Consider the following 26,887-nt stretch of genomic DNA (forward strand, 5'->3'; position numbering starts at 1 on the left):
GTCCATATGTCTCTCAGTGGGACCGGGCTCTTGTGGTGCGCGCAAGTTGAGCGTGAAAGAGTTCAAAAAACAAATCCACACACCTGTGAACCAACACACACACACACACACCAGTCCATGAACTCATGAGTTTGCATGTTTGCTCAAGTGTGTGTGTGTGTGTGTGTGTGTGTGTGTGTGTGTGTGTGTGTGTGTGTGTGTGTGTTTGTGTCGTACCATTGGGGCCTAGATGCCTCCTCTCCACGTTTGTGCGGTACTCCTGCAGCTCCTTCTCTGCCTGCTCACTGAAGGGGTTGGGAGGCAAGGGAGCCATCTGCTCCTCCTCTGTGGGCACGTATGGCTGGGGAGGAGACAGGGAGAGGGGTGAGCATGGGAGCACACGCACACACACACACACACACACACGCACACACTCACAAACAGAAACAGTCAGGAGGCACATACTCCCTACACACACTTTCTGAGATGCAAAAAACCACGCACACACAAACAAACTGATTTACGCATCGGAGCATAAACGCATGCACGCACCCACTGTGTACGAGAGGGACAATCATTCATTAAGACCTCACTGAGGCTGCTCATATAAAGATAAAAGTGTCGACCACATCACACAGAACTCATATAGTCACCAACCAATTAGTCTGCAAACCAACGTCTCTTTAACAGACTGTGGTAACATAAACACCAAGCATGAGACACGCACTAATGCAATTAACACTACAGGGGCACCGTCCTGTTCACAAAACAAGTCACACGCACAAAAAAAACACACTTAACAACTTAGATTTTTGTGTAAAAACATTTCCTTTTGAAAAACAAATATCATGCTCCAACATTTCATTCTCAAGAACTCACACACAGAAAAACAACTAGTGCAATTTTGTCTAAAGAAGAGATAAAACAGGTGAAAATGAATAAAAAAAACTGCTGTCAATCTTAAAACACTACCTTAATAAAACACATGCAATGTTTTCTGTTCTGAACGGGCAATAATGTGTAAAATGAATCGACAAAAAAAGTCAAATAAAAACACCACAGAAACATCAGACGACATTTGTGGATATTTACCAGAACTTTTATCTGCGCCGGGTCCTTCAAGATAAGACACCAACCACAAAATGATCAACCTGAAATGTCTAAATTAGATATTTTTTAAATGAATCTTTCCTATGCATTTATCACTGTCTATATAATAATTTATATTGATAACTAAGTATAACTATCAACTTAATAGAGGTTCCTTTTGCCTTTTCAAAATGTTCTCCCTTACCTCCACCTAGTGGTCAAAAGGTGTCATTAAACTGGCTGTGCTTTCTGGTGAACTACTGAGGAAGGTGATTAAAGCTCCTACACAACAACGGAGCGCCCACACAGGTGTTTCCACTTGTGTCTAATCAGCCAGAAAGAGTGAAAACACCTTTGAGTGATTGCTCAATAACCAGTGATGAGGGAAATCTGTAGTGTTGATTCAACAGGCAATAAAGCACTGCATGCCCATAAAAGGACACACAGGGGGGCCTTTTTGTGGAGCAGAATGAAATTGAAATGTGAAGTTAACGTCTCAGACTCTGAACACAGAGAAAAAATAAAACGCTGAAAAGCAGCCACTGTTTATGATGTTTAAAAACTGATAAAAAATCTGGTGCGCGTCAAACAGAGAGTAAAAGGGTTTATCGTATATTTAAACACAGGGTTGGAGCACTGTGTATTGGTAGTCAGTATTTGTCATTCAACACTAAACATAGGATTACACAACATAATCTCAATCATTGAAGATACTAAAGCTCTGATGGGCAGCACAGAATAAATCCTCAGCACTCCCAGTTCTGCCCAAGATGTATAACTGGTATATTTGCGCCGATACATATTTTCTGCATATTTCTAAATTCATATCTGACCTCAATACTCAATGTGCTTAATGACGTCACAGGAATAACCATCCACGCAGGTCCAACAGTAATCTGACTGGGTGACACATCTATGATAAAAATCAATAAAAAATAAACTCACAACTATTAGAATAGCCTTTATCTCAGCCAATAAATGTATAGCAATGCAACCACCTACATCTGCTTGATGGACTAATCAATGTGTAAACCAAATGATAAGATAGTTGACAACCTGAAGGGAAAGCCTGGGGAGTTTAAATAGGACAAAGTCCACAACATAGTATTCATTTTATATCAAAAACAATCCAACTGTCATGTGTGAGTCCAACACAGCGGTTTCATAGTTTTACTACAACGTAATTGATACACAAGGGCTGTGCTGTTATTACTGTTTCTTTGAATAGACTCAAGGGGGGGGGGTGTTAATCTGGCATCTATGTGATAACATTCTTGTACGTTGTTGCATTATTCAGCCCTAGGGCTTTTGAGTTAAAAAAACGAATGAAGATAATGTTGAAAAAAATGAATTCTGTCTCTTGTATTAACAGATAATATTCGGGGCCTTGGTGCCAGAAAACTCGGTTTACAAACTATTTTCAGTTTGGACTGTAACATTTAAATCTACATTATTTCAGGTATTTTCTTTTCTGTGAAAAACATTTCTGTATTTTTATTCTTTGTGTAACAGGCCAATGCAACAGCTTGAGCAGCTTCTTTCTGTCTGACACCAGTGGTTGAACAGATCAACACCACGTTGAGAGGCCAGCAAACAAAGTGAACTTAGATTATTTCATTAGTTCCGAAGCTTAAAGAAATTCTTACCCGTCGCGGTTCATCAACAGGGATGCCTGCGAGGTGCTGAGAGCGCGGCCCCGACGACATCATATCAAAGCGGTTCTGTTCTCTGATCTGTGATAAAACAAAACACACGATGATGTCAGCGCAAAGCAGTTGGTGTTGAAAACAATGCTGACTGACAGGAGAGGAGAGTTTGACTCACTTTGTTCCTCTTCTGCAGCACCTCAGTGGGGTCTGTGTTGAGAGGGACAAACTGATTGGGGTCCTCGATCCGGATCGGGGTTCCCGTCTCCTCCGCCTTCATCCACTGTGGAAGACAATCAGGCAAACACAGGTGAAGATCAAAACTGTGCGCTCAGAACAACCCAGCACTGTAAAAATATGTAAAATCTCTATTGTGACTATGACAGTATATGTAACCCTGTTTATACAGAGCTTTCAAAAATACATGAATACTTATACAGATCATTTTTAATTTTTATCAACAGTGCGGATTACAGACTGGAGAACTTAAAAGGTAAAGGCATCCAGTAGTCAGAGAGCGAACTGTAGGATCCACCATCATTAGAAACAGAAAGTCCCTCAAAATACAGCGAGATATTTCAGAGTCTGCTATTGGATTTTGATCATTCTTTTCAAATGCGTCTCCTGTGAGACATCCAACTTTGCAGAAGTGCAATACCACATCCCTGGACTACTATTTTTAAGCTAAATGCCTCAAAGATCATGAACCATTGCAGCTGGAAAAAAAAGAAAGAAAAGCAATGTAGTTCTCTGTTCAGCCTTTAGATGGCGACCTCACATCAGGGTTCAAACACTGAGGAACGACAAAACAGTCAACTGACAGTGAACTGCACTTTGTCACTGCGCGTTGAGGTTTATTCTCTTATGTTGTGGCACACAAACATAAATACACGTCATTTTTTAAAAATCCTTCTGAAAGAGTTTTGTCTCATTTCAGCTTCATACGTGCAGAAATCAGTATAAAAACTAAAATCTTTCTCCCTCATGTTTTTCACATCAACACAACCCCCCCCACACACACACACACACAGTGCTCACCGTGGTTGTCCGGCTGTTGTAGCGCTCCTCTCCACCCTCCACGCTGACCTTGGTGTAGCTGTTGGGCGAGTTGAGCCAGCGCGTCTTCTCCCTCTGCTGCCTCTGCTGCAGGAACTTGAAGGGCAGCCTCGTGGCGCTGCTGTCCACGTCATCCTCGAACATGAAGGCCGTGACCGTGGCGGGGATCTCCACGTCGCTCTTGTGCCTGGGCTTATCTCTGATGATGGGGTGTCTGTACGTGTAGCCTGTCCTGTAGCCCTGCAGCGGGGAAACAATACCACATCAACAGGAGGTTAATTCATACATCTTGTACTTTGACTCTGTTGTAACATCCTCTCTACCCCATGAATGGTGTTCAATAGCTCATTATACATTCATAATGATGCATGCTGCTTTTCCTTCCTGCATCACTGGTGGAGCTGACAGTTTCACAGTTAGTCAAAGGAAAGAAATAACACGGACTCAGTGTTGTGACCGCCGGGGGTTTCTGGCAGCACAGAGGACGGAGTCAGAGAGCCGTTTCCTTTCTGACTCTTTCTCTCTTGTCCCTCTCCCTCCATCCGCCTTTTCCACTCACCCCTGTCCTCTTCTTGTTCATGTTTCCTTTACTGTCACACATCCCATTTCCCCCCTCTCTCTCTCTCTGTCGCTGAACTCTCACATTGTCATGCTATTTGCTGTTTTCTGGCAATTTTCCACACTCGGCTTGACAGTGAATTTCCGTTCTTTTTTTCATTTTGAGCTTTTCTTTTTACATCTCAGCTCCATGCTAAAAGTTCACCTTTCAACTTAACTCGATCCCCCTTTTCTATCCAGAACCAACCATTCACTTTTCCTACAACTTCCTGTTTCATATTAGGCACGTTTATTTAATTTTTTTACACATTCAAATCAGGAAGGTCTTTGCATTTGTCTACTGGGTTGTAAGAGGCTGATGTACAGAGTTACTAGTGTATTTTCCTCCCATTCCCACCGATGCTGTGTTCCTGAGGGGTCAGAAGAAAGAGGGGGGAGAAAGAGGGGATGACATGCTGAGAGGCAATGGAGAGAGAGAGAGAGAGGTGACAGAGAGATGATAAGAGAAGTTCAGACAGAAAAAGAGCATAGTCATTTATCAAGGCCTCACACAGCAGCTCTTGGTGGTGATGCAAAATGATTATTATTCAATCACAGCCTCTTCCCTTCTAATTGTGTCATTAAAAACCAATCTGTCCTTTCTTCAAGCTGTTTCCGCACTGTGCTTCCCAAATAACGTTGACTGGTTTAAGAGAGGCTAGTTCTGCTGTTGTCCCTCTATTTTCTGATCATACAGTCGAGGTTTCTGTAGGGGGCGCTGCTTACTCCCTCAGTGGCCAACAGTGCACATGGTCGTTACCCAGCCCCTCTTCAGTTTGTTACAGAGAAACAGAAACGTACTATAAAACAACCCAAACATAAGTTTCTGCCAGGGTGGACATTTAAAAGAAATGCAGCGCATTTATGAAATGCCTATAGGATGTGTCACTAATGTATATTTTCAATGAAAGACCAGACAGAGATTTAGTTATTTGAAAACTGTGTTTTTTTGTAGAAAACAAGACCTCTCAAAATGCCTCAATGTGCTGAGATTCAAGAAAAGGAAAATAAATTGAGTGCCCCTCTCTTCATGTAATTTTAATATTTACCTCTGAGCTTATTTCTTCAAAGATGTACACAGAATTGAAGTGAAAAGTGTTAGTCATTAAATGAGCCTGATGATTGTGATGACTCTCACTCTGATGTCTGTGGACTCACCAGGTTATCCAGCATCCTCATCAGAGACTCAAACTCCATCTCGCCAAACTTCCACTTTAGAGTGGCGCCCATGTTCACAGATCCATCCTTGGCAACGGTGTGCACCTGTGATTTCAACTTCGCCGAGTCCAGCACTATCAGGTTGTCCACCCCGCCGGCACACGCCAGGGCCTTCACCTGCAGCCACAAAAGGACAGAGGGAGAAACGTGTGAGCAACACAAAATAGACAAAAAGGCACCTAAAATGAGAATATTTAAGGAGAAAAACGTTGTTTATCAAAACCAAAATGGACTACCCCTTAATCTAAATCTACCACAGCGCCAAGGAATATACAGTACTGCACGGGGAATACAACAAACGTGATGGGGGGATTTATTTATAGAAATTAAGCCGGGCTTTGCCGGATGGATTAATGTTTTCTTTAGCTTGACCGGGGAGTGTCAATCGGGAGATTTGGTATGCCCGTCACAGCGAGGGATGCAATAACATCTCTAAAACCCTCCGTACAAGTGAACACAAAGACACGCAAGAGTATAACGGGAAAAACGCCAGAGAAAGCCCACACATGACATCACGACATCTCTTATAACTCTGCCGCTGAACAACACAAGTGACCACACGTCATTTAAAAAAGTCAGATAACTTTAAATCTGCTGATCCCAACACTGTAGTCATGTGACCCCCTTTTCTTCCACATCACCCTCCATGTTCCAAATGTGTTCCTTTGGAAATATTTTAAACTGGATATTATTAAACCATGAATTGTATAAGTGGATATTATAACTATAATGTTTCATACAGTTGAATTGTTGTTGTTTATGTTGAATTGGTTGACTTTTGGATGTGTACGTTGCCAAGTCTCAAATATTTATCCAACTATTTATTTGTTACTTTCTCACTGACTATCTCAACCTTTTCTTTTGGCTAACTATTCTAATTATCTATCGCTTTTAGGTAACTATTTCAACTTTACTTTAAGATAAACTACTACATTTAAACGTTACTTAAACCTAACTGCTCCAACTGTTACTTTTAGCTCAATGTGTAAACCCTTTATCAAATTCTAACTAGTTGTTTTAAGTTAGCCGAGCTACTCCACAATCTTTCCACACATCCCGTTCACCATCCAGGGGTACAGAGGGCGGAATTCAGCTCTCTGTTGTTGAGATTTTAACGAGAAGATACACAAAATATGAATGTAAACATATCAGCCGATACTGATTTAATATCTAATATTTATTCATTTCTCCGACTTGATCCAGACCTCCTGAAATACCATCTGCTGTCTTTCTTTCAGCTTTCTTACTGGCTGAATAAATGAAAGGAAGAACTACACTCTTCTGTTAATGCTACATTGGACAGACCTCAACAACAACACATCAGCTCGTTACTCCCTTCATCACTCATAATAGCCTGGCTGTAAAACTGATTAGCCAACGTTTCCCGCATGGCAAGAGATTATGACTTATGGAGTGTTCCAATAGTGGGGGAAATGTGAAAAGGGCTGTAGAGAGATTATGTTTAGCGGGAAAAGCTGCCGCCCTGCTAGAATAATACATGTGTAAGGGAAGCTGAGTGCTGCTGGAATATGTTGGGTACCCAAAACAGCAGCTAATGTGTGTGTGTGCATTGGTGTGTGTGTGTGTGTGTGTGTGTATGTGTGTGTACCTGGATTTCGCAGGCATATTGGGCATTGTACATGTAGGTAAAGGCCTCTTCGATGGTCTCTCCGAGAGCAACTATACCGTGATTCCTCAGCACCAGAACCTGTAACACACACATTTACCGTCAGCATTATTTGGCACAGCAGAACAGTCAGATGAATTAGTCTTTAACAGTCTCAACTGGCGGCTGCACAACTAATCAAATATTTATTGCAATCACGATTTGGTATTCCAACAATTAAATGAACATGATCCCCTGTGCTATTGACATTTAAAATGCGAGCTGCACTCATGGAAAACTCATGGGATGGTTTATGGGATGAGTAGTTCATTCACTCTTAAAAAGGTGTTGAACTTTTGTCTTTTTTTCCTGTTTCCCAATTTTTGTTGTTGCCTTAAATCAAATGTTTAACGATCAATATTCATCTCGTAGTGCGTTGGCTGAGTTCAATGCTTAAAACTTTTTTATAAAATGATTCTCTGAAATGTCAATGGAGCGAATGAATGGGAAATTAACTTTCTGAAGCAGAGCTGTTAGTCTAGCGAGTTAAATGTAAAGTTTGACATTTAGGGAAACATTTTTTTATAATTTTTCGTTGCTAAGTGTTAACTGAGAAGGTTGATAACGCCTTCTGTCTGTGCATGAATATGAAGCTAAAGCCAGCCACCTGAGAGTGGTATCTCCCTTCTCATCTAACTTTCGTCAAGAAAGCGATTTAAGCGTATTTCTAATAAGCTCGTATTCCTTTGAGACCGATGAGGACTGCCCAGCTAGAAGGCCTTGCTCAGTGTCTAGTCGTCTTGGTTTTCCTACCTTTGCTGTAGGCCCCAGGGCCTTCTGCAGCTCCCTGCGGTCCTCCTGGTCGTCCAGGCTGCCCTGGTAGCTGTAGTAGGCGATATCACCAATGCTCAATGCCTCCTGGGAAATGGGCAGGATGCCACACTTCATGGATGACACCTAAAGCAGGTGAGAAGAGAAGAGGAGAGCAGAGACAGATAAGAAGCTTTGACAGCTGTTTTTATTCATCCAAGTCTGCATCTGACATTTAAGTTAGCTGCCTTTGTGATCATTATTCCTTGGAGGTGTGACATAATTACACCATTCAAATCTACCTGAAGACAACTTCACATTTTTTTCAAAAAAAAAAAAGAACTTCAGGTGTTTTCGGCGGTTTAATCGGGAACATCGACAGTCGTTCGAAGACTTTCCAACGTAGCGTTAACTTACAGCAGCCATGGCGGGAGTTTGCAGATGTAGGATGCAGCGGATGTCTGGACGCATGGAGTAGATGGCGGCGTGGGGGCTGAAACCTGCGGGGTCGATCCTCAGGGTGGTGGAGCCCTGTTCGATCACATCCCCGAGGATGTTGACCTTCACCTGGGAGAAACAAGGAGAGGAGACACACTCAGTGAATGCTTCATGGAGCACAAAATATATATTTTTTTCTTTACTGGTGCAAAGGCACTCAATCACACGCTGAACAAGATTAACGAAAAGTTGACAGCAGCATCTTCTAGACGGCTCTCCTGAGGAGGCGAAGGGGAATATGATGAGGCTGGAGGGAAACGTACTGGTAAACTAACCATGCCCACATCAGTGTAATTAAATATGCGTATGACACATAACGAGATCTGCTCCATCACACACACAAACACAGAGCTGATAACGTCAAAATCAATGAGCGTGATGACAGCAATCACATTATCAGCGATTCCTCCTCTCGGCCCGCTCCCCTCCAGGAAAAGAATTGGAGTATTACCAGGAAACATAATATAGTCGTAGAGTGGACATGACGTCCTTTACTTTGACAACTTCATTACCAGCCAGTTAGCGGTTATGAGATTACAGAGAGAGAGAGAGAGAGAGAGAGAGAGAGAGAGAGAGAGAGAGAGAGAGAGAGAGAAGAGCAATGAAGGGGAAGATAGAGGTAGAGACCTGGAAGGAAGAGAGTTGGATAACCAGAGTAAATAAAGACGGATAAGGGGTCAAAGAGACTGAAGTATTAAAAACCTGAAGAAAGAGCAACTGACCACAGATAACAGTCCTTGCTGCAAAACTTAATAACAAACAGGAAACATATATTTTATTAAAAAAAGGTACCAAAAAAAAAACATCGTTTCAGTTTGACTTTTTTAGCTAAAGTATATCACTACCCAAAAAGGGGGGGGGGACTACATTTCCCACAACTCCTGGGACAATGAACCGCAGACATTCCAGAAGATGCCGCAATGTTGCAATTGCTTCACAATTAGTCACGGTTGTTTTTCACATTAAGTCGAGTCTTGTAGTAAAAAGAACATGATTAAAATATTGTAATGGATTGAGATAGGACAAGTGTGTGGTAGCTTCATACTTCTGAGACATTTTACCTGGTCCTAACAAAAACAGACACAAGCTACTGTAAAAAAAGAAAGAAAAAGTATATATGTTAAAACTATACCTTTCTGAAAAGCTGGCACGAAACTTAAAAATAAGGCCCCTGAAAACTAACTGGATGAAATTGTGCCACAGAAAACTTAAGTCCATAGAGTACCTAAAGTACCTAAGGTTAACAAAAGAAATGCTTCTGATTCTCATTAATCTCATCGTTTTCTTTTGTATTTTTATAGCTCTTGTATGGTTATTTTAACCATTTTTTTTAATCTTATGTTAATTTCACAAATTAGTGGGTGACACTTAACGTACAAAAAAAAAGTGTGGAGCATATAACTACAAGGTCACATGAGTTTTGTTATAAGATCAAAAACACAGGTGTTACATTGGCACTGATGTATAAAAATATTGATGAATTAAAACAGCAGGGTGGAGTCCACAGCTTGCTGCTGATCTCTGGATCAACTCAAGCTGAAAATCCTGAGACATGTCCCCGCTGCTGCTCCGCCTTTTAACAGCCATAGTGATGTCTGGATGGATGAGCATCTATTGATCTTTCACCCAGCAGAGGAAAGCGAATGGCTCCGGCCGAGCGTAACTAACCACCGCCATCTTTGTTACCACACACAACCGCGGCCGCAGCCAGCTGTCAGACGATCGAACATCGACTGGTTTAAATCACATGTCCAGTACAGTAAGCATGCACCCCGTCACGTCCCTCACCCATTCAGTAAAACCTGCCCCGCTGCTGAGAGGCCCTTCTGACAAACATAGCACTTCTAATTATACAAAGATGCCAACGGAGGCGTCAGAAAGAATCTGAAATCGGACTCGGTTGGATGGAAAGTACACGATAGGGGCCTGAAGAAGAAGTGTTGGCAGCTGAAACTTGAACTTTAACCTTCAACAAACTGATCTGGAACCAAAAACACTGAGGTGGATCAAAAAGTGACCCTAGCTTCACCTCCGAGATCAAACAGAGAGCTAGAGAGGGAGAAAGAAACTGACCAAAGCCAACTGAACTCCAGACGCTGCAGCCTCCACCCAGCTGACTCCAACACATCTTCCCAAACTCTTTATTCTGGATGACTCCCTTTTAATCAATCTGTTCGCTTCTCTAAACACTTGAACTCAACCGTGTAACCATAGAGATCGCCGGATCAAAACAGGCTGAGAGAAGAAGAATGAGAAGGGGAGAGGATTAGGGAGGGAGAATCCCAGCAGAGACAGACTGGCATCAAAACACAAACAGACTTAAACACAGTCAGAGCGAACTGAAAGCGCCAGACAACATCATTTTGATGCTTCTCTCAAAAGCTGCAACGTTGTTGTCATCGCTCTCGTACAGACGACCACAGAAAAGATAGATGTGATCCAGATGCACTAAAAATAGGATTTTGGCTTACAGCCTACATTTTACCCTGCTGTCTCCTGTGATCTATACAACAAGTAGCTGTTAGCAAAACATGACAATACAAGCTACCCAAAAACAGGTTCTTCTACTTTTCCCAGTAGAATGAAGTGAGTCAGCAGATTACAGTGAGAACTGAATTGGGATACTGGGCAATGCATCCCAATGTCATATAAATCTACAAAGCAACACCAGCTCTGTATTGGGAAACACTGTTTGAGATGATCTGGTCAGTATTGTTATGTAAATGCTAAGAGCCAGTATCGCAAAAATATTGCTGCAGTCTTTGAACACCTAAAAGAAAACAGTAAATTATTTCGATAAAAATTAATAAATAAAAAAATATATATATATATATATATAAACACTGTAACGTCCCCATTTGGTTTGTGGACTATGGATTTGAAGCCTCGAGTTCGATATTTTAGCCGTTGCCATACTGATTTTTTGCAACCTAATCCCAATCTATTCTTTCTTTCTAATATGTTTGGTGAAAAAAACGTTATTCCTTATTCAGTTATTGTGGTAACTGCATTATCATGCTTATCCAGACACAGAGAACTGTGCACTGCAGAATCTGGACTCATTTGTTATTTTAATGCAGTTATCTGCTGCCACTAAATTGTTTGGGGGTAGGAAGTTAAGACAGATGTTCTACAGATAATGTATCAAATTGACCGTGTTTGACAGATATCATATTTTCTGGACTTTATTCTGCATCAACATAAATTCTAAATATTTTCTTTTCCCACCAGGTTACCTTACGCATTGTATAACCAAGTAATGAACACACAAAGCTGTATTTTATTTGTGATTAGTTTGTGAAAGATCTGACTGTAAACCCAGCTTTGTTGTTTATCTGACTTAATGTAAAACTAAACTAATCATAACTGGTGTTGTGAGGATCTAAATTACTTTAAAAATGCTTGTTATTTCATCCCTCACTCTCTTTTAGCTAGAAGGCACCAGCAGGTAGCAGGTGATAAGCTGGAACTACACTTCAGCTGAGTTTTGTTGCATATCTCTGCTGCAGGTCAAACTGTGAAATATGCCTGTTTGCATTATGAACTACATCCAGCTGTCGTCCCTCACATTACACAGGTGTGTGTGTGTGTGTGTGTGTGTGTGTGTGTGTGTGTGTGTGTGTGTGTGTGTGTGTGTGTGTGTGTGTGTGTGTGTGTGTTTGCACAGGTGTTGAAGGTAAAGCAGGGGTGAAGTAAAACAAAGCAGAGAGAACAGAGGGGAGAAAAATATATTATTTAAGTGTCAAGTGACTTTTATGCAAAAAAACCTTAGAAATGTCACAAAACATAATAAGTGGATTACGGGGGAGTTACCTGGCTTTGTTTGGTAGACACGCACAAATATTTGTCCTGAATATGCAACATGAAAAGCATTCAAGGAATGTTTTGCTGCTGGGCAAGTTGATATTACAGTGTTTTATTATTTTATATTTTATGAATTAAACAAGGACAAAATATTGACTGACCACTCATTCACAATGGTGTACCAGTATGGAAACAAAGTTTCTCAAATTTCATAAGCTGCAGTTGACAACTACAGCAGCTGTCAGGGAAATATTCATGATTAAATGCTTTATGTGCATCAAAACAGAACCATAGTTCTTATTCTATTCAAGTTATTTAATATGTCTACAAAACAATTATGGCATACATCAGCTTATTAATAATACAAATCAGGGTGTTATTTCTTGTTTTCAACACTGAATGAATTTGTTTCTGATACATTGGAATGAGAAAAAATAGACACTTGGATGGAAACCAGAGAAAGAAAAGCGAGCGGAGAACAATGACACTGACAAAACGGACGAAAATAGACTCAATTAGAGGGAGCGAAAATGTAAGGCAGGAGGATGCAAACAGATTATTACACACATTATAGCACATCTATTGCCACAGCATGAGAGGGCGATACAGAGACCAAAACACTGAAACAAGCCTAATCTACTAGTTTTAACCCTTCATACTATTCAAGGACGTACAATGAAGGAAGTAAATGTGTGATTAAGTGAAGTGGGGAAGAATTAGCCCTGTTCAGTAAAGGCCAAAACCTGAACACTCAGAGCACTGTTTGCAAAAGATACACAGAAAAGGACATTGGCCTATTTGATCTGTTTCACTCTAACCAACAGATTGCTTAATATCATTAGAGTCTTCGCTGTGGGCGTCTTACTTCTTTGTGTTTCAGTTCCATAGATACACAATCACTTAAAGACATGATTTTCAAAAAAAATAAAAATAAAATTTCCAGACTCAGAATCTTGTGCATGGTACACGTTCTTTAAATTAAATGAAAATGTTATATTTTTATGCAGTTAAGTGAAGTCACGTTATCTATTTTTGCAATTCTTTTTGCTTTACTGCTTGGATACAATACATTTTTTAGGGCTGAGTGTATATAACTAAATGGCGATATAAATGTTGGGAAGGATCCACGGCTTGTTTCTTACCAGATTTGATGCGGACGCCTCAGCGAAGGACAGTCCTCTGGGGATCATGAGGATGTGGTCTTGCTCTTTGCTGACTCGACCCTACGACAAGAAAGAATCATATGGATGTAAATCTGACAACAGCTGACTTTAACTCAGGCTTCAGTAAGGATAGACTTTTCTTATTCTTTTTTCTATTCTGAAAAGAAAACAGCGAAACCAGACCAATCAAAAGTCAAGTGAGCGATAAGTCAAAAATAAATCAGTTCTTTATCTTATTGAAGCATTCTTCCAAATGCCAAAGTAACATGGGAATCCAGACAACTCACTGATTAAACATCATCCAATCCATAGCCATATATCTATTTATTCTGTCTTCACAAACCTTACCTGTGTTGAAATATTTATTTAGCTACTCTATAAAATGGTCACTCAATTATAAATTCTCTTGCACCAGTGTCATTTTTTGCTGTAAAACTTAAAATCCAGACACTGGAATAAAATGGCGGGCAGTAAATGTGATGCACTACACAGTAAATAGGGACTGGTTTCGAGCCCAGTCTACAACTGTCAACACATCTAAGAGCTCAGTTATTAAATCCAGTGGTGCTCTTGGTGCAGCTACTCACTGTGATGTAGGAGTTGGAGAGGTGGGCCCAGCTGAACAGGTCCACCAGTCTGTAGGTGCTGGCCAGTTTACAGCGCGTCAGCTTCTCGCCTTTCACCATCGTGGTGTTTTCCGCTCCGAACAAATCGTTGATGGGAGTGACCATCCCCAGACCTAAACAATGGGATGATCAGGGTTAAAGGGAAATGACAGAATATGGCTTCAAGAACATACACTTTTATCCTCTCCTCCCAACGACGGCAACAACAGCCTCACAGGACCACTGTCAACATCTGTCTTATTATCTAGTCATGTATCTGACACAACGGTTACTTTTCCATTGGTTAATCTAACGATTATTTTCTTAATAGTCAATTACTGTGAATTCTATTCGACTATCTTTAATTCTATCTTTAAAATTCCCGATTAAAATAGATATGAATTCACCCAAAATAAATATCAAAACTTGCCTATTAAATATTTCAAATGTATTTCAAACATTTTCTCTTAAAAAAACAAAAACAAATGCATTTATTGGGTCTCTGTCTAAAATACTTTAGAGGAGCATGGGAGATTTTTTTTTGTTCTCCGGGGGAATGCATTTTGACCGGGCCCAGCCATTCTTGTGACCCGTCAACACTGGTTATGTAAATGAATATGCATTTTAATTATGCATTTTTGTAATCGTTTGCGTATGTGAATAGCTCCAGCTCCACATGCATCACACTGAGGTGATGTAAACAGCCCTCCAACCAATACTTTGTTTACTGCCAATGCCCCTCAGACGTACTCATTAGGGGTTTATCTTAAGAAAGCTGAACTCTTCTACTATATTGCATTTGACGTGTAATTCTGCATTAGTTGTGCATTCCAGCGCTTTGATTGGAAGCAGACTTCACATATGGACTCCTGGACTGAACTCCTAGATCAAAACCCAGAGAAGTATGCGCAGCTCTTCCGGAGTCTGGGGTTGGGTTGTCTCGGGGTATTTATGCCCTTGAGCACGCAAAGCTCATGTTTGGATTATGGATCTCCAGTCTTCAAATACCGAAGCTTTGTTTTTGTTTTTTTTTCTGTTAAAAGCAGTTGCACCATGGGCAAGGTTGGCCTGTTGTGCTAAATGATAGTGTAACGTGCCACAGCACCGTGAGCACTTACTGAGGGGGGAGGTGTTGAAGCCGCCCACGGAGGTGGACATGAAGAAGTCAGCGATCTGTCTGAGGGCCAGCAGGCCGGTGGGGTTGTTCCCTATCCGCTGCTGCTCCTGGATGAGACTCTCCAACTCCTCCTTGAAGGCCTGGAAGACGAGAGAAAAAGATGAGAGAGGAAATAAAGTTAAACAGGCAGGATGATGACACGGAGACGACGCAGAAGTCAAAAACTGAAAACTGAACCCAATTTCTCAACATCGGAAAAGGATAAATCGGGATAAATATACATTTTATAATCTCATGAAATATATCCAATAATTGAATCTTAAACAAGAAAATTAAGCCGTTGAGAACTTTACTTTGAGTTACAAGATTGAACACGTCAATCAGGTATTATGCAGTTTAAACAGGGACCATTTATTTCATTTTGAAGACAGAGGCTCAACTTTTTTTTTTTTTTTTTTTTTTAACTCTAAAGACATTTAAAAAATGAAAAGACAGGGTGAGATGATGTTGAGGCAGATTAGAGTCAAGGGGAGAAGAGAGAGCAGGGGATTAGTGGCGACAGAGGGATGAAAGAGTGAAAAGATGTGGGAACATTAAGAGAGACAGGAAGAGAAGGACTAAGAGGGAGACGTGTTAATCACAGATTAGACATTCTCCTCGGGTGTCAATCTGGATCGTCCTCAAAGGGCTCGGTGAAGCTGGATCAGGACAGGCTGGCTTCCCAACAAGCTGAGTCAGGATTGGCTGTCCGGCTAGTTTACAGCCTGCGTTACGATTGGCTGCTTGATGCGAGTGTGTGTGTGTGTGTGTGTGTGTGAGAGGCTAACTGTCATATCCAGTCTACAGTCAACTGTTGAATCCCCAGACACAATGCAGTATATGCTAACATGCTCTTATGCAAGACCAGATACACACACACACAGCTGGCTGCCTTACATCACATTGAGTACTGTATGATTTTCCGCTTTCACTTTCTTTCAAGGCAAATGTTACTCATCATGAAGCAGCTGATAAATAAAATTCTCAAACAGAAATTTTGAAATTTTTGGAATTCTCGGTATGCATGAAGATCGGAGAAGAAAGTAATGCAAACATGTTGTATTAATAAAGCCACAGTAAAACCCAGGCTGCAGAGTGTGACAGCAGACGAGGTAATACTTTATGTAGCTCATAATCTTAATAAGGTTGCTCACTCACCTTCCCATACGGGCTAATGTTATTAAAGCTGTGACCAGTGCAGAGGTGATGCATAGTAACACACAATGAAGTGTTCTGATATAGAGGAGTCATAAACCCGTTCCTCTGAAATCCTAACATGTTATAGCTTTAAGAACCTGCTGCCGTAATATGATTGCTTTGGTGTTTTTTTTTTTTGTATTCTCATCCTTTTGTTTATAAGTTTGTCTGCAGTCAGTTCAATTTAAAAATACAATTTATTTGCAGAAGCATTACTCCTGTGTTTAACCTCTGGCTTCTGTACTTTGTGGACTTGTTCATATAATCCATAAAGACGACTTCCCACAGTCAGAAATTTGTATTTTTCAAAGGTAAAATATCTTAATGAACACTCAAACAGCTCCTGGCTCGACTAAAATCATTTTGTTCTGCGCCATTGATATCGAAAATGAACTTATACTCACTGAAAACTCACATTTGCAATTTGTTCTGGTGATGTCAGGCTACCAATCCATTGGATTTGGTCTAAAATGAACTTCACCATATCATAGAGTGAACTGACAATATCTGACACTCTGAGTCTAACTTCCTGCTTTCAATTTAAAAAGCAGGGATGGGAATCTGTGGCAAGATCAGTACAGCTTGAAAGTGAAAATAGGCCACAGCCTCCTATTGCAGGGCAACATCCAATATTAAACGCCTCTATTTCATCTCACTGCTTATGCAACAGTCAACACATTTCCAATATAGCTGTGCACAAAAGCATCTCTGACACTTAACTTCTCCCTGTCTCTGCCCCCCCCCATGGGACGGTCCATTAGTGTTATACGAATGGAGTTGAGGCCTTTGGTTTGGTGCCCATGTGGGGGTGTTTTGTTAAAAGTGGAGCAACCCCCCGTGTCAGGACACATAGAGTCCCGGAGCACCGCTGATTCTGAACCCAGGCCAGACATTCTTCGGTCCCTAGTGGCGAGGTTGCCGTAGCAACCAGCCTGTTGCGGATGTCTGACAGTGGTGGGTCAGGGTTTATTTGTTTTCAGTTGCTGTTGTTGTTCTGGGCATTTCTGTTTCAAAGACTGTTGTGCACATCTCATCTACATTGGAGCTGCGGTGCTAAAGACACAGTTTACTGGAGTCAGAGCAGAGACACCTGATCCTGGTTAGACTAGAAAGGTCTTTGTTTTAGGTCTGTGACACTAGCTGCTAATAAAATAATTCATGAAACGCACATCAGTTTGTATAGTTCTAATGGTACTATTAAACCTACATTAATACAATACAAGCTGTAAACACGACAATGACTTATATTTTTTTTAGGTTGAAGATGTTAGCTGACAGAAGCTTAATTACACATCAAGTCCAAGCTTGTAGCTCTCTTTTGGTCTCAACCAACTCTCTACCTGGCTCTTTAGCTGCTAAGTGCTCAACTATCTTCACCTGCTAGTCACAAACTTTGTCTGCTTGCTGTCTGATGCTGAGCAGGTAGTATAAAGTGGAGTTTTGGAGCTTTTTGCTTAAAACAGCTGCCCGTCATGTCTGAAAGTGATGCTATGCGAGAGCGTAGAGTGGGCCGAAAAAATCAAATGAGCTAAAAAAACCTCCACAGAATCAATTTTGTTTTAAAAATATCGTCCAATCAATTTTAGACAAACTTTCAACAAAACAGTCTTGCAATGTTGTTGAACACAACAAAAAGCACATGAGCATGAAAAAAACACACACACACACACACACACACACACACACACACACACACACACACACACACACACACACACACACACACACACACACACACACACACACACACACACACACACACTAGCAGGCATCTGGTCTACAATTTGTGTGTGTGTTCCCAAGAAGATTATGACAGCAGGGATTTGATTCCCATCATCTAAACAGTTTAATCCTGTGGCCTAAGGTGGATCCTATCATTAATATTTTGGCAAACCCCTCCACATCTGCAGCAAAAACAAAACACATCAAGTGTGTTTTTTCACTGCTCAACTATTGACACTCCCACTTCAACCCAACGACAAGAAATAGAGTGAAACGACATTACATCATTGCAGTTACAGCGCACTTAACCTCTGGAGTGAAAAAACCCCCCAAAACATCAATCATCTACATTGCCTGTTTAAAACCACTGACAGGCAAGCAGGTCTATCCACTTACTGGAGGAAATAAATGTGATCCAATCAGAGAAATGAGGAAGGGTTTCCGTGACTGCTCCAAAATGGCAAAAGTTAATCTCTCAAAATGGACCTGCAGCGGTCTTGAGAGCATAAAGTCGACATGCAGATTGGAGCTTGGCCAGCACTTTTGTGCGAGTCGAAGCCGAAGAGTGGAGAAAGTAGTAAAACATGTCCACTTATGAAACGTAGCAAAAAACTGGTTTGCCTGACTGCCTGAACATGGAAAAGTTTCATACGTTCTCAAAGGTGAGAGTTGAATGGTTCTTGCTGAGAAACAGTCTTCAAGATTTATGCCTTGATGAAGGACATTACATCAGGGCAGATGCTTCCTGGAAAGGGAGCTTCATCGGACTTTACTACTTGGTGGATGGTGAACTAAAATAAATGTTCACGTGCATATTTTAAATCGTCCAGGTCACCTTCTTTAAGGGACAATGGCAACTTTTCCTCGAACTCTTTCTACAACAGGAAGTTTCTAGTCTTCCAAGAGCTCGTGTCATATGATCTACAGAGAAGTTTCCTTTTGTGTAGGTCAGTTATTGTTGCTAACTGCTGTTTGTCACCCTGTGGGAAAGGAAGGCAGTTATGACTGTTGGAGCAACGCCGATCCGGCATGTATGTGCTTGTGCACTGATCACAGAAGCGATGGTTTCAGCATTACCTCAGACACAGCCGTGTGCTCATGTGAAATGAAACTATTTAAGTTTGACTGACTTAATTATTAACGTTGAAACAGTCGGGTTATTGTTCACGAAGCAAACTTGAAAAGGCTTGAAAACAACACTCACAAGGAGCCTGAACTAGTCTATATCAGCTGAATAACAAAAGGTCCACTTCGGTTTACTCAACCTTTGAACACAATATTTTGGGGTCATTTCCAGAAGCAGGTTAGGATTACATTCACACTCTTTCAAAACTGCATCTCAGTTCACCTGGAAGAACACAGCGACCTGCATTTTTCCAGGTCCCTTGGTGATGTCATCCAAGCTCAGATTGCGTTAACTGGCTGAACAAACCGTTGAATAAGTAAAGGAGGCATCGAGAACTTAAGACTTACATGTAAAGATAGATAAAAGGCAAACACACACCCATTATCCTCACAGCTTGCAGACACACTTGCTCACCAGGTGAGGCCTGTAATTTCAGCCACAACCTCCCCGGTTATATCAGCACAATGCTGTTCTTTCAAGCTGCCAACGTGACAGTGTTATAAAGTAAGAGAGTGCCTGCCTGCCAGCTTGCCACAGCTATTGATTTCCCCCCATCTAACCTCACAGTGTGTGTGTGTCAGGGAAATTGGTCCCCAACTCCAGCTGCAACAGCTCCCTACTCTGCATAAACTCTCTGCCCTTTTTCTCACTTTGTTCACATCAGCAGAAAGTGCAGGAGAGCATGTTTCAGATACCTCAACTCAGGATATTAGCACCATTTCGATAGCACTGCTGTTTTTCACAAGTTAAACATTTTGGTAACACTCTTTACTCACTCACTTTACTGCATGGAACTCGCTGGAATCATTTTAATGCACTGCAACATGAAGCCAGGGGTTACTGTGGCACTAGAAACTGAGGTTGGTCGTGACTGAATTAATGTAACTGAGGGCGCAAGCAAAGAAACTATTTAATGTGGATCGGTCACGTCATGGTCAATACCCAATCCACTTAATCAGGTCAGTATCAGATCCAGCATATTGGAGAATGCATCCCTAGTTCTTTCCATCAGGAAGATAATGCGATCTGTCGCATGTGTGTGCCTGTGCATCCATGACTATGCACCTCTCTTGTCTGTCCACAGCAAATCTCACATTCTGCTGCAGCAAACTGCATACTATTTTCAGTGGCAAGTTATGGCTGTATGTTCAAACACCTCTTGTGATTGTAGTGACTCACATTTTCACAAAACACTATTAATCCCCTGTTTTATACTACCATTGACTACTTACTTACTACTCTTAACCGGCCCCCGGACGGTAGGGGCAGTTAGTGTTAACACAGCCAATAATGCACCCACAGTAAGATAAAAAAGTTTGCGGTGTGGATGGCAAAAAGCTAATGAAACTACCATACACACACTGCTGAGTACCTCTGTTTCTCTGCTCTGCTGCTCACTTTTATTGTTTTGGCAGGATGGTTTGGCTGACAGCTAACGGATCAGTACACACATTGCTGAGTACATCGCTGCCACTCAGCTGCTGCATAGCAAGCAGAAAGCTTGAACTGATTGCCTAAATCACTGCGGCATTTTTAAAAATTTGAATGAATTGAGTTTTACGCCCCTGACAGGCATTAGTGTCAAGACGGAAGGTTAGCCAAATATGGGTTGTATTCATCTCATTCATCTGTCAGATCTGCACTCTACTGAGTGCACTTTTCCAGTCCGAAATATATTCATGCATCATCTTCTGCAAGATAGAAATCTTAACATTTATTTCCTTTTCGACTAAAACAATACTGAATGAAAAATGTTGATTTCAGTTGCCAGACATGGAATGCTTACAAACCAAGCACCCAACAGAGTCTTTTGACTTTTTGCCTTTCCTTTTGAGGTTGCACATGAGCTAAAGTGGACTTCGTAACATTTCAGTATGTTACCCTCTAATCCTGAGGGCAAGTTCAGCACCCAAGAGATGTCGTGAAATGCCAAAACTGAAACACAGCCGCGGAGACATGGCTCTGAGGGGAGCGGCGGAGGTTTTTTAAAAAGAGTCTCTGCAGTGAGTTCAACCATTAATGTTTTATCAAATGAGACCTTCAGGACTTTAAAAAGGAAAAGGGAAAACACTCTATAGTGCAGCTGTGACATTTGCCTCACATGAGCAGGTACTTGGCAGAACCCGCCAAAGCACCATAAATTATCCACTTGTGTATGGGAAGAGAGGAGAAAACGTGTGCTTCCACTGGAAAACCACAGGACTAATGCAAATGAGGCTGAGTAAATTTACCAATTGGCATCCGTAAAACATTCCTATGGATGATGTAAAACTGTGCCACAAGACGAGGACAGGAATGGAGAGGAAAACCTAATAACAGGGGAAAAAAGCAAGATGAGCGGAGATGCAGAAAATAGAAGCAGCATGTGGAAGTATGACTCAAATTCAATTTCATCTGATTTGATTTCAAGCCTCTGAGGGCTTTTTGACCTTTTGACTCGCAAATAGAGTCACGTCAACCTAGTTCCCAACCTTCACAGGGAGAAGAAGCTTTACCGCAGAATTTAACACAAACAAATGAATATCATGATCTAACAGCCATGACATCATGAGACTTGCATTTGCAGCCAAAATCTGTATCCAAGCTCTCGAAATGCAACGGAAAATCCCCTCAGTGTGCCTCACAAAAACCACCCCAAGACAAATTGTAATCCTGGCATGTCATACAAAACGCTCCACCAAAAGCCTTCTGAAAAATCTTTCACTTCCTCTCCTCTCTTCTTTCCTCATATGATTTTAAATAAACCAAATAAATCAAGTAATATTAAAACAAAAAGCCAGATTATCACACACATTAACAAGAAGTTCACTGAGGAAAACACAACGCTCGGCTGTTTATCTTAAGGAAATTACACATTAAAACTATTTCTACAAATGTGTACATTTTTGTCTTTTAAGTTTCTTTAAATGTCATTAACTGCATCCAAAATCAAAGGATTTTGTTGCTGTAATATTTGTAGAGGAAAGGAAAACACTACCAGCTTTCAGGTTGAAAATGTGATCGATATCTTTGCCCATGTCACTTCCATAAATGCATCAAGGGACTTTTTCAGAATATGTATTTGTCTCATGTGTTCCAATTTACAGAAGCATGCATTGCCTCCCCTCCTTCCCTTTCATCCACCCCCATGTGTTGTCTCACTATGCCTCCCTATGCATATTGTTGCTGCATACAGGCCATGTGGGTGTCCAAACAACAGAATGGGTTCAAGGTTCAGCTGTAGCCTCCGGTTTCTAAAGGTAAACACTGCCGCATGAATGAGGTGAGTGGACGAAGTCAGCTGAGTTGATTCAGTCCCGCCTGGTCTATATTGGTCCGACTTTAAATACAACCTGCCATCCGAGCGCTACAAACATGTAATCTGGAGTCGCCACTAGTCCCATTACACTGGAATCAAAACAAACAGACGGAGAGAGAGAGAAGGAGGGAGGAAGAGAGAAGAGAGAGAGAGAGAGAGAGAGAGAGAGAGAGGCGCCATGTGTGAACTCCCAGCTGGTGATGTTGTTGTTGCTGTATATGAGGGAGAGAGCAACCAAGAAAGAAATGGAGATGATAGGAGAGAGAGAGAGAGAGAGAGAGGGCACACGTGTGCATGACCAGCTGGTGGCACACACTTGTTGTTGTTGAATATGAGTAAAGCAGCACTGAGAGGCCAACTGTCCTGATGTAAGGCCTGTAAACCCCTCTGCTGCCAACGGGGAGCCACCTGTTACTACTGACTGAGAGCTGAAGGCTGAACCACGGAGCAGGTACAACGGAGCCTTGGCTGGCTCCATAAAGCCTTAAGATCCAGATGACAGGTCCCACACAGGTGCTTATCAACTTGCTTTACTACGGCAAGCGGGAATAATATGCATAACACTGCATGACGTCAAGTCAAGCACTCGAACGCACCACAGAGGATAGAGCCAAAGGTCAGCTGTTGGTCAGCAGCATCCATGTGTTTTCTGCAGAGCGTCTCACAGAGGCATGAAATATGTTTTTATATGTTTAGAATACAAAAGGGGTGGGCATGTTCAATAGATCACTGTGGCCGCCACTGTTTTGCTTTGCCTTGCGATGGCGTCAGACAGCTCTCTCTCTCTCTCTCTCTCTCTGATGGCCTTTGCCATTAATTCAACATGCTGAATCATGTCTGATAAGGACGGACTGAAGACACAGCGCAAAAAAACACCAGTGACGGTTGACCACAGACGAGCTTGACTGTCTAGTTAGAGCACGCTCCTTTAATGTACTCACTCATTTTGCTCACCCCTAGCTGCACTTGTGGTACTCAATCACGCACACACACACACACACATACACACACATACACAGAGTATCAAGTTGAAATCTGCATCGGGAGCACCATGCTGCTACCCTTCCAGACATCTGGCACGAAACACACCGTGCCCAGAAAACCACACTGGGCATGTGCAGAATGCGGATCACATTTAATGATTAAAAAGAAACAGGCCAAACCACGGCAGCCACTACCCAATATCAATCACACACACACACACACACAACACACACACACACACACACACACACACACACACACACACACACACACACACTTCCACGCTTGTATAACTCTGCTTGTGAGGAATATTCATTCACGACATTCATTGCTTATGCAACGTTTAACTTTATCCTTGATTTAACTTGCCTCCCTGCTGACTCCTTCAAAGTTCATTTGTCACTGCAAGTACAAATACATATACACACACACACACACACACACACACACACACACACACACACACACACACACACACACACACACACACACACACACACACACACACACACACACACACACACACACACACACACACCTTGTCTTTGCCAATGTGAGATCCCATTGTCAACAGTGAAGAGCACTTTGTTCAGAGACCAGCTTTGAGTCAATAGTGCAGAGTAAATATTCCTTATACTGTGTGGGCGGAACTGAAAGGCAGGGGGCTTGTTGTAAAATCTACACTCAAGGTGACGCAACTGTTCAAAGGGCACAAACCGAACACCAAGAAAGGACAACAATGAGCTTGACTGTGTTCATGGGTAAATGGGCGGAGAGTGTGGGACTATTGTTACAGGAGTTAGGTGCTGAGATCCCCAGGGATGCAAATAGACTCAAGCTTAACGAAAGGAAACAAATATTGAATTATTGTAAGTGTATTCAAGTGTGGCTGTGGCTTGTGTTAATCAAGCCTCTTATAATAACAATCTTTGCAGTGAATTCTGATCTTTGCAGGTTACAGCCGTCTGCAAACCTCCAGCAAAGACACACCCCAGTACTTTGCCTTTACGGTGCCTAAATAACTTGTATGTGTGGTCCCAAAAAAGGCCTCAGACCTCCAACTGTACCTTCAGCACTTCAGTTTGGCTACTAGAGCAATGGTAATTCTCAAGAATCCAGACCTCCAGGGAAAGAAAAATCAAACCACAACATGATGCGTGTTAGCTTAAGTATGCCCTGTGCTCACAGAGTTGTTTACCTCAGCACAACCTGACCCAACGTGAGAGCCGCTAGAGTGGGACTGCTCCGACAGAAAGCCTGAGCGAGAGCGTGGTAGCTGGTGGTTATATTAGGGTTATAGCGGGCGGCTGGTTTAATTATGTGGCCGGTGTGTCACAACATCAACACAAGCACATGTGATGCTGTAACGTCTTTAGAAATCACTCGATTGGGGAATAATAACTGACAGAAGAGGAAAATGGGAACTGATTACCAACAGTGGTAGTATTGAGTGAGGTGAAATATTATTTTCTTGCAGCAAGTTCTCCATTTGGTCTTCAGTGATCTTGGAAATTGAACCACCCTATTGTGTCTATTCTCTATAAAAGATAGACCAACATACATGTAGTTCTCCCTCCTTCCATTCCATTTCTGGAAAAAAGATAGCCTCCAGTCTCCTTATTCATACTTGGAGGAGGAGGTAGGGTAGTAGACAGACCAACACTTAACTCACTTAATCTCATGTTAACAGATAGAGGGGTTTAAGAGTTGCACGTTTACCTAAAGAATCTGGATCACATCTTTCAGGACTCTTCAGGCTCTACGCAATGCATCTATTTAACTTATGTAACTCGGTTCTGTATGTGCATTGTGTAACTTTAATGGGAAACGATGGCATCAGCTGATTGCATTATACTTTCTTCTTCTTCGACCACTTTAGCAGGTGACCATTTCTCTATTGCCCTCGAGACGATGTCCCTCCAGTAAGCAATTGCATACATTTCCATAATTTATAAACGTAGTTATCAGACTTACGGGGCTCTGTAAGATCTGCGTGACACGTTTCTTCTGCTCCAGGACGTTGAAGTCCTGCCGGAGGTCAGGTGACATGTTCCTGGCCCTGATGTACTCCGGATCGTTGACGTTGACCCTGTCGAAGTAGCGCTCCTTGGTCCCTCCACTGGGCGTGGGAGGGGTGGTCACCACCTCCTGATGGCTGTCCGCGCTCATGCCTGCTTCACCTCTCACACTCGCTCTGTGGCCGCCGCTCTGACTCTCACCTGAGGAGAACAGAACAAAACAAAAATCATGTCATTTGAAAGGCAAAGTGGAATTTAATTGAATTGTATTCAAATTTGATTTCGTTTTACTTAATCAGTTTAGTATTTACCACGAAAAAGAAACATACAACTCAGATGTTTTGCATCATTTCACAGCACATAAAAAGAGACTTTAGAGAACTGAACAGAATGCACCAGGATTCAAACTAGGGCACTTATGACAAAGCCGTGTGCTAATTATTAAGATGCAAACCAGATTTGCTTTTAGCAAAATGCAAAAGGAAAACAATGCGAACTTTCATAAAGTCTATTATTGTCAATTTCATTTGTATGCTGCCCTATTTTTACCTAAATATCTACCACACAAACAACAAAAGCTTCACTGATGGACACACCGCTCATGTTTTATATTCATCACTTGAGATAAATGATTGTAACTTTCTGACATAAAAAGTTACTCAAAAGAGTAATCAAACAGTATTATATTACTTTCTAAACTAGAAGATGCCAATCCAATACACTGACAAACAACATATCATCAGCAGATGTCAGAGTCACAGCTGATGAAAATGGACAGCAGCACAGCAGCACGTAGGCATTAGTCAGGTCACTGGACTGAGACCGCATCCATCAGAGCGCACCAGCAGGACATTACAGTTTTGTTTGAACATCCAGGCCTTGACTGGTGAGGTGGTTTACTCCCACCGTTCACTCTCAGGTCAGCTGGTATGACAACAAGCATTTTGCAGGATACAGGAATTGTAACAGTAAAAGCAAAAGGACTGACCCTAAATCACTTGGCGTCCCGCCAAAAAGGGACACAGCCGATAAAGACAAAAGGAAGTATATTTAGAAAATCTGGCAACGATTGTTGTGTATGTGAAAGAGTTGACTCTGTGATGGAACTCGCATTTAAGAGGAAGTCTTAAATAAAAAAAAGAAATAAAAAAAATCACAGACAGAGAAACAGAGATTTTCTTCTGATTAAAGCGCAGTAGTTATCGAGCAAAAAGCCCCATCAATGTATCCCTCGCAAATTCCTTTAAAACCTGAACGCAACCAAGTAAAGAAACAAAGACTGATTCACTTGTTGGTTCGACCGTGACGTGACATT

General features: G+C 41.7%; 1 protein-coding gene across 4 annotated transcripts in view; it reads right to left on the bottom strand.

The window, feature by feature from the left end:
- add3a (adducin 3 (gamma) a) overlaps positions 1-26,887 on the bottom strand; it is a 95,911-nt gene that overhangs the window by 8,831 nt on the left and 60,193 nt on the right. For all 4 annotated transcript variants that reach the window (XM_054603911.1, XM_054603908.1, XM_054603910.1 and 1 more), the window contains 12 exons: positions 25,529-25,773; positions 15,190-15,328; positions 14,054-14,205; positions 13,446-13,526; positions 8,419-8,568; positions 8,005-8,148; positions 7,195-7,293; positions 5,526-5,702; positions 3,753-4,010; positions 2,893-2,997; positions 2,715-2,801; positions 217-340 (listed from right to left, as the gene is read on the bottom strand). In XM_054603911.1, the coding sequence (XP_054459886.1) occupies positions 217-340; positions 2,715-2,801; positions 2,893-2,997; positions 3,753-4,010; positions 5,526-5,702; positions 7,195-7,293; positions 8,005-8,148; positions 8,419-8,568; positions 13,446-13,526; positions 14,054-14,205; positions 15,190-15,328; positions 25,529-25,723 (1,711 nt within the window). In that variant the 5' untranslated portion in view covers positions 25,724-25,773. The remainder of the gene's footprint in view (positions 1-216; positions 341-2,714; positions 2,802-2,892; positions 2,998-3,752; positions 4,011-5,525; positions 5,703-7,194; positions 7,294-8,004; positions 8,149-8,418; positions 8,569-13,445; positions 13,527-14,053; positions 14,206-15,189; positions 15,329-25,528; positions 25,774-26,887) is intronic.

The sequence above is a fragment of the Anoplopoma fimbria genome, chromosome 9 (assembly GCF_027596085.1).
Source record: "Anoplopoma fimbria isolate UVic2021 breed Golden Eagle Sablefish chromosome 9, Afim_UVic_2022, whole genome shotgun sequence".
Classification (NCBI taxonomy): domain Eukaryota; kingdom Metazoa; phylum Chordata; class Actinopteri; order Perciformes; family Anoplopomatidae; genus Anoplopoma; species Anoplopoma fimbria.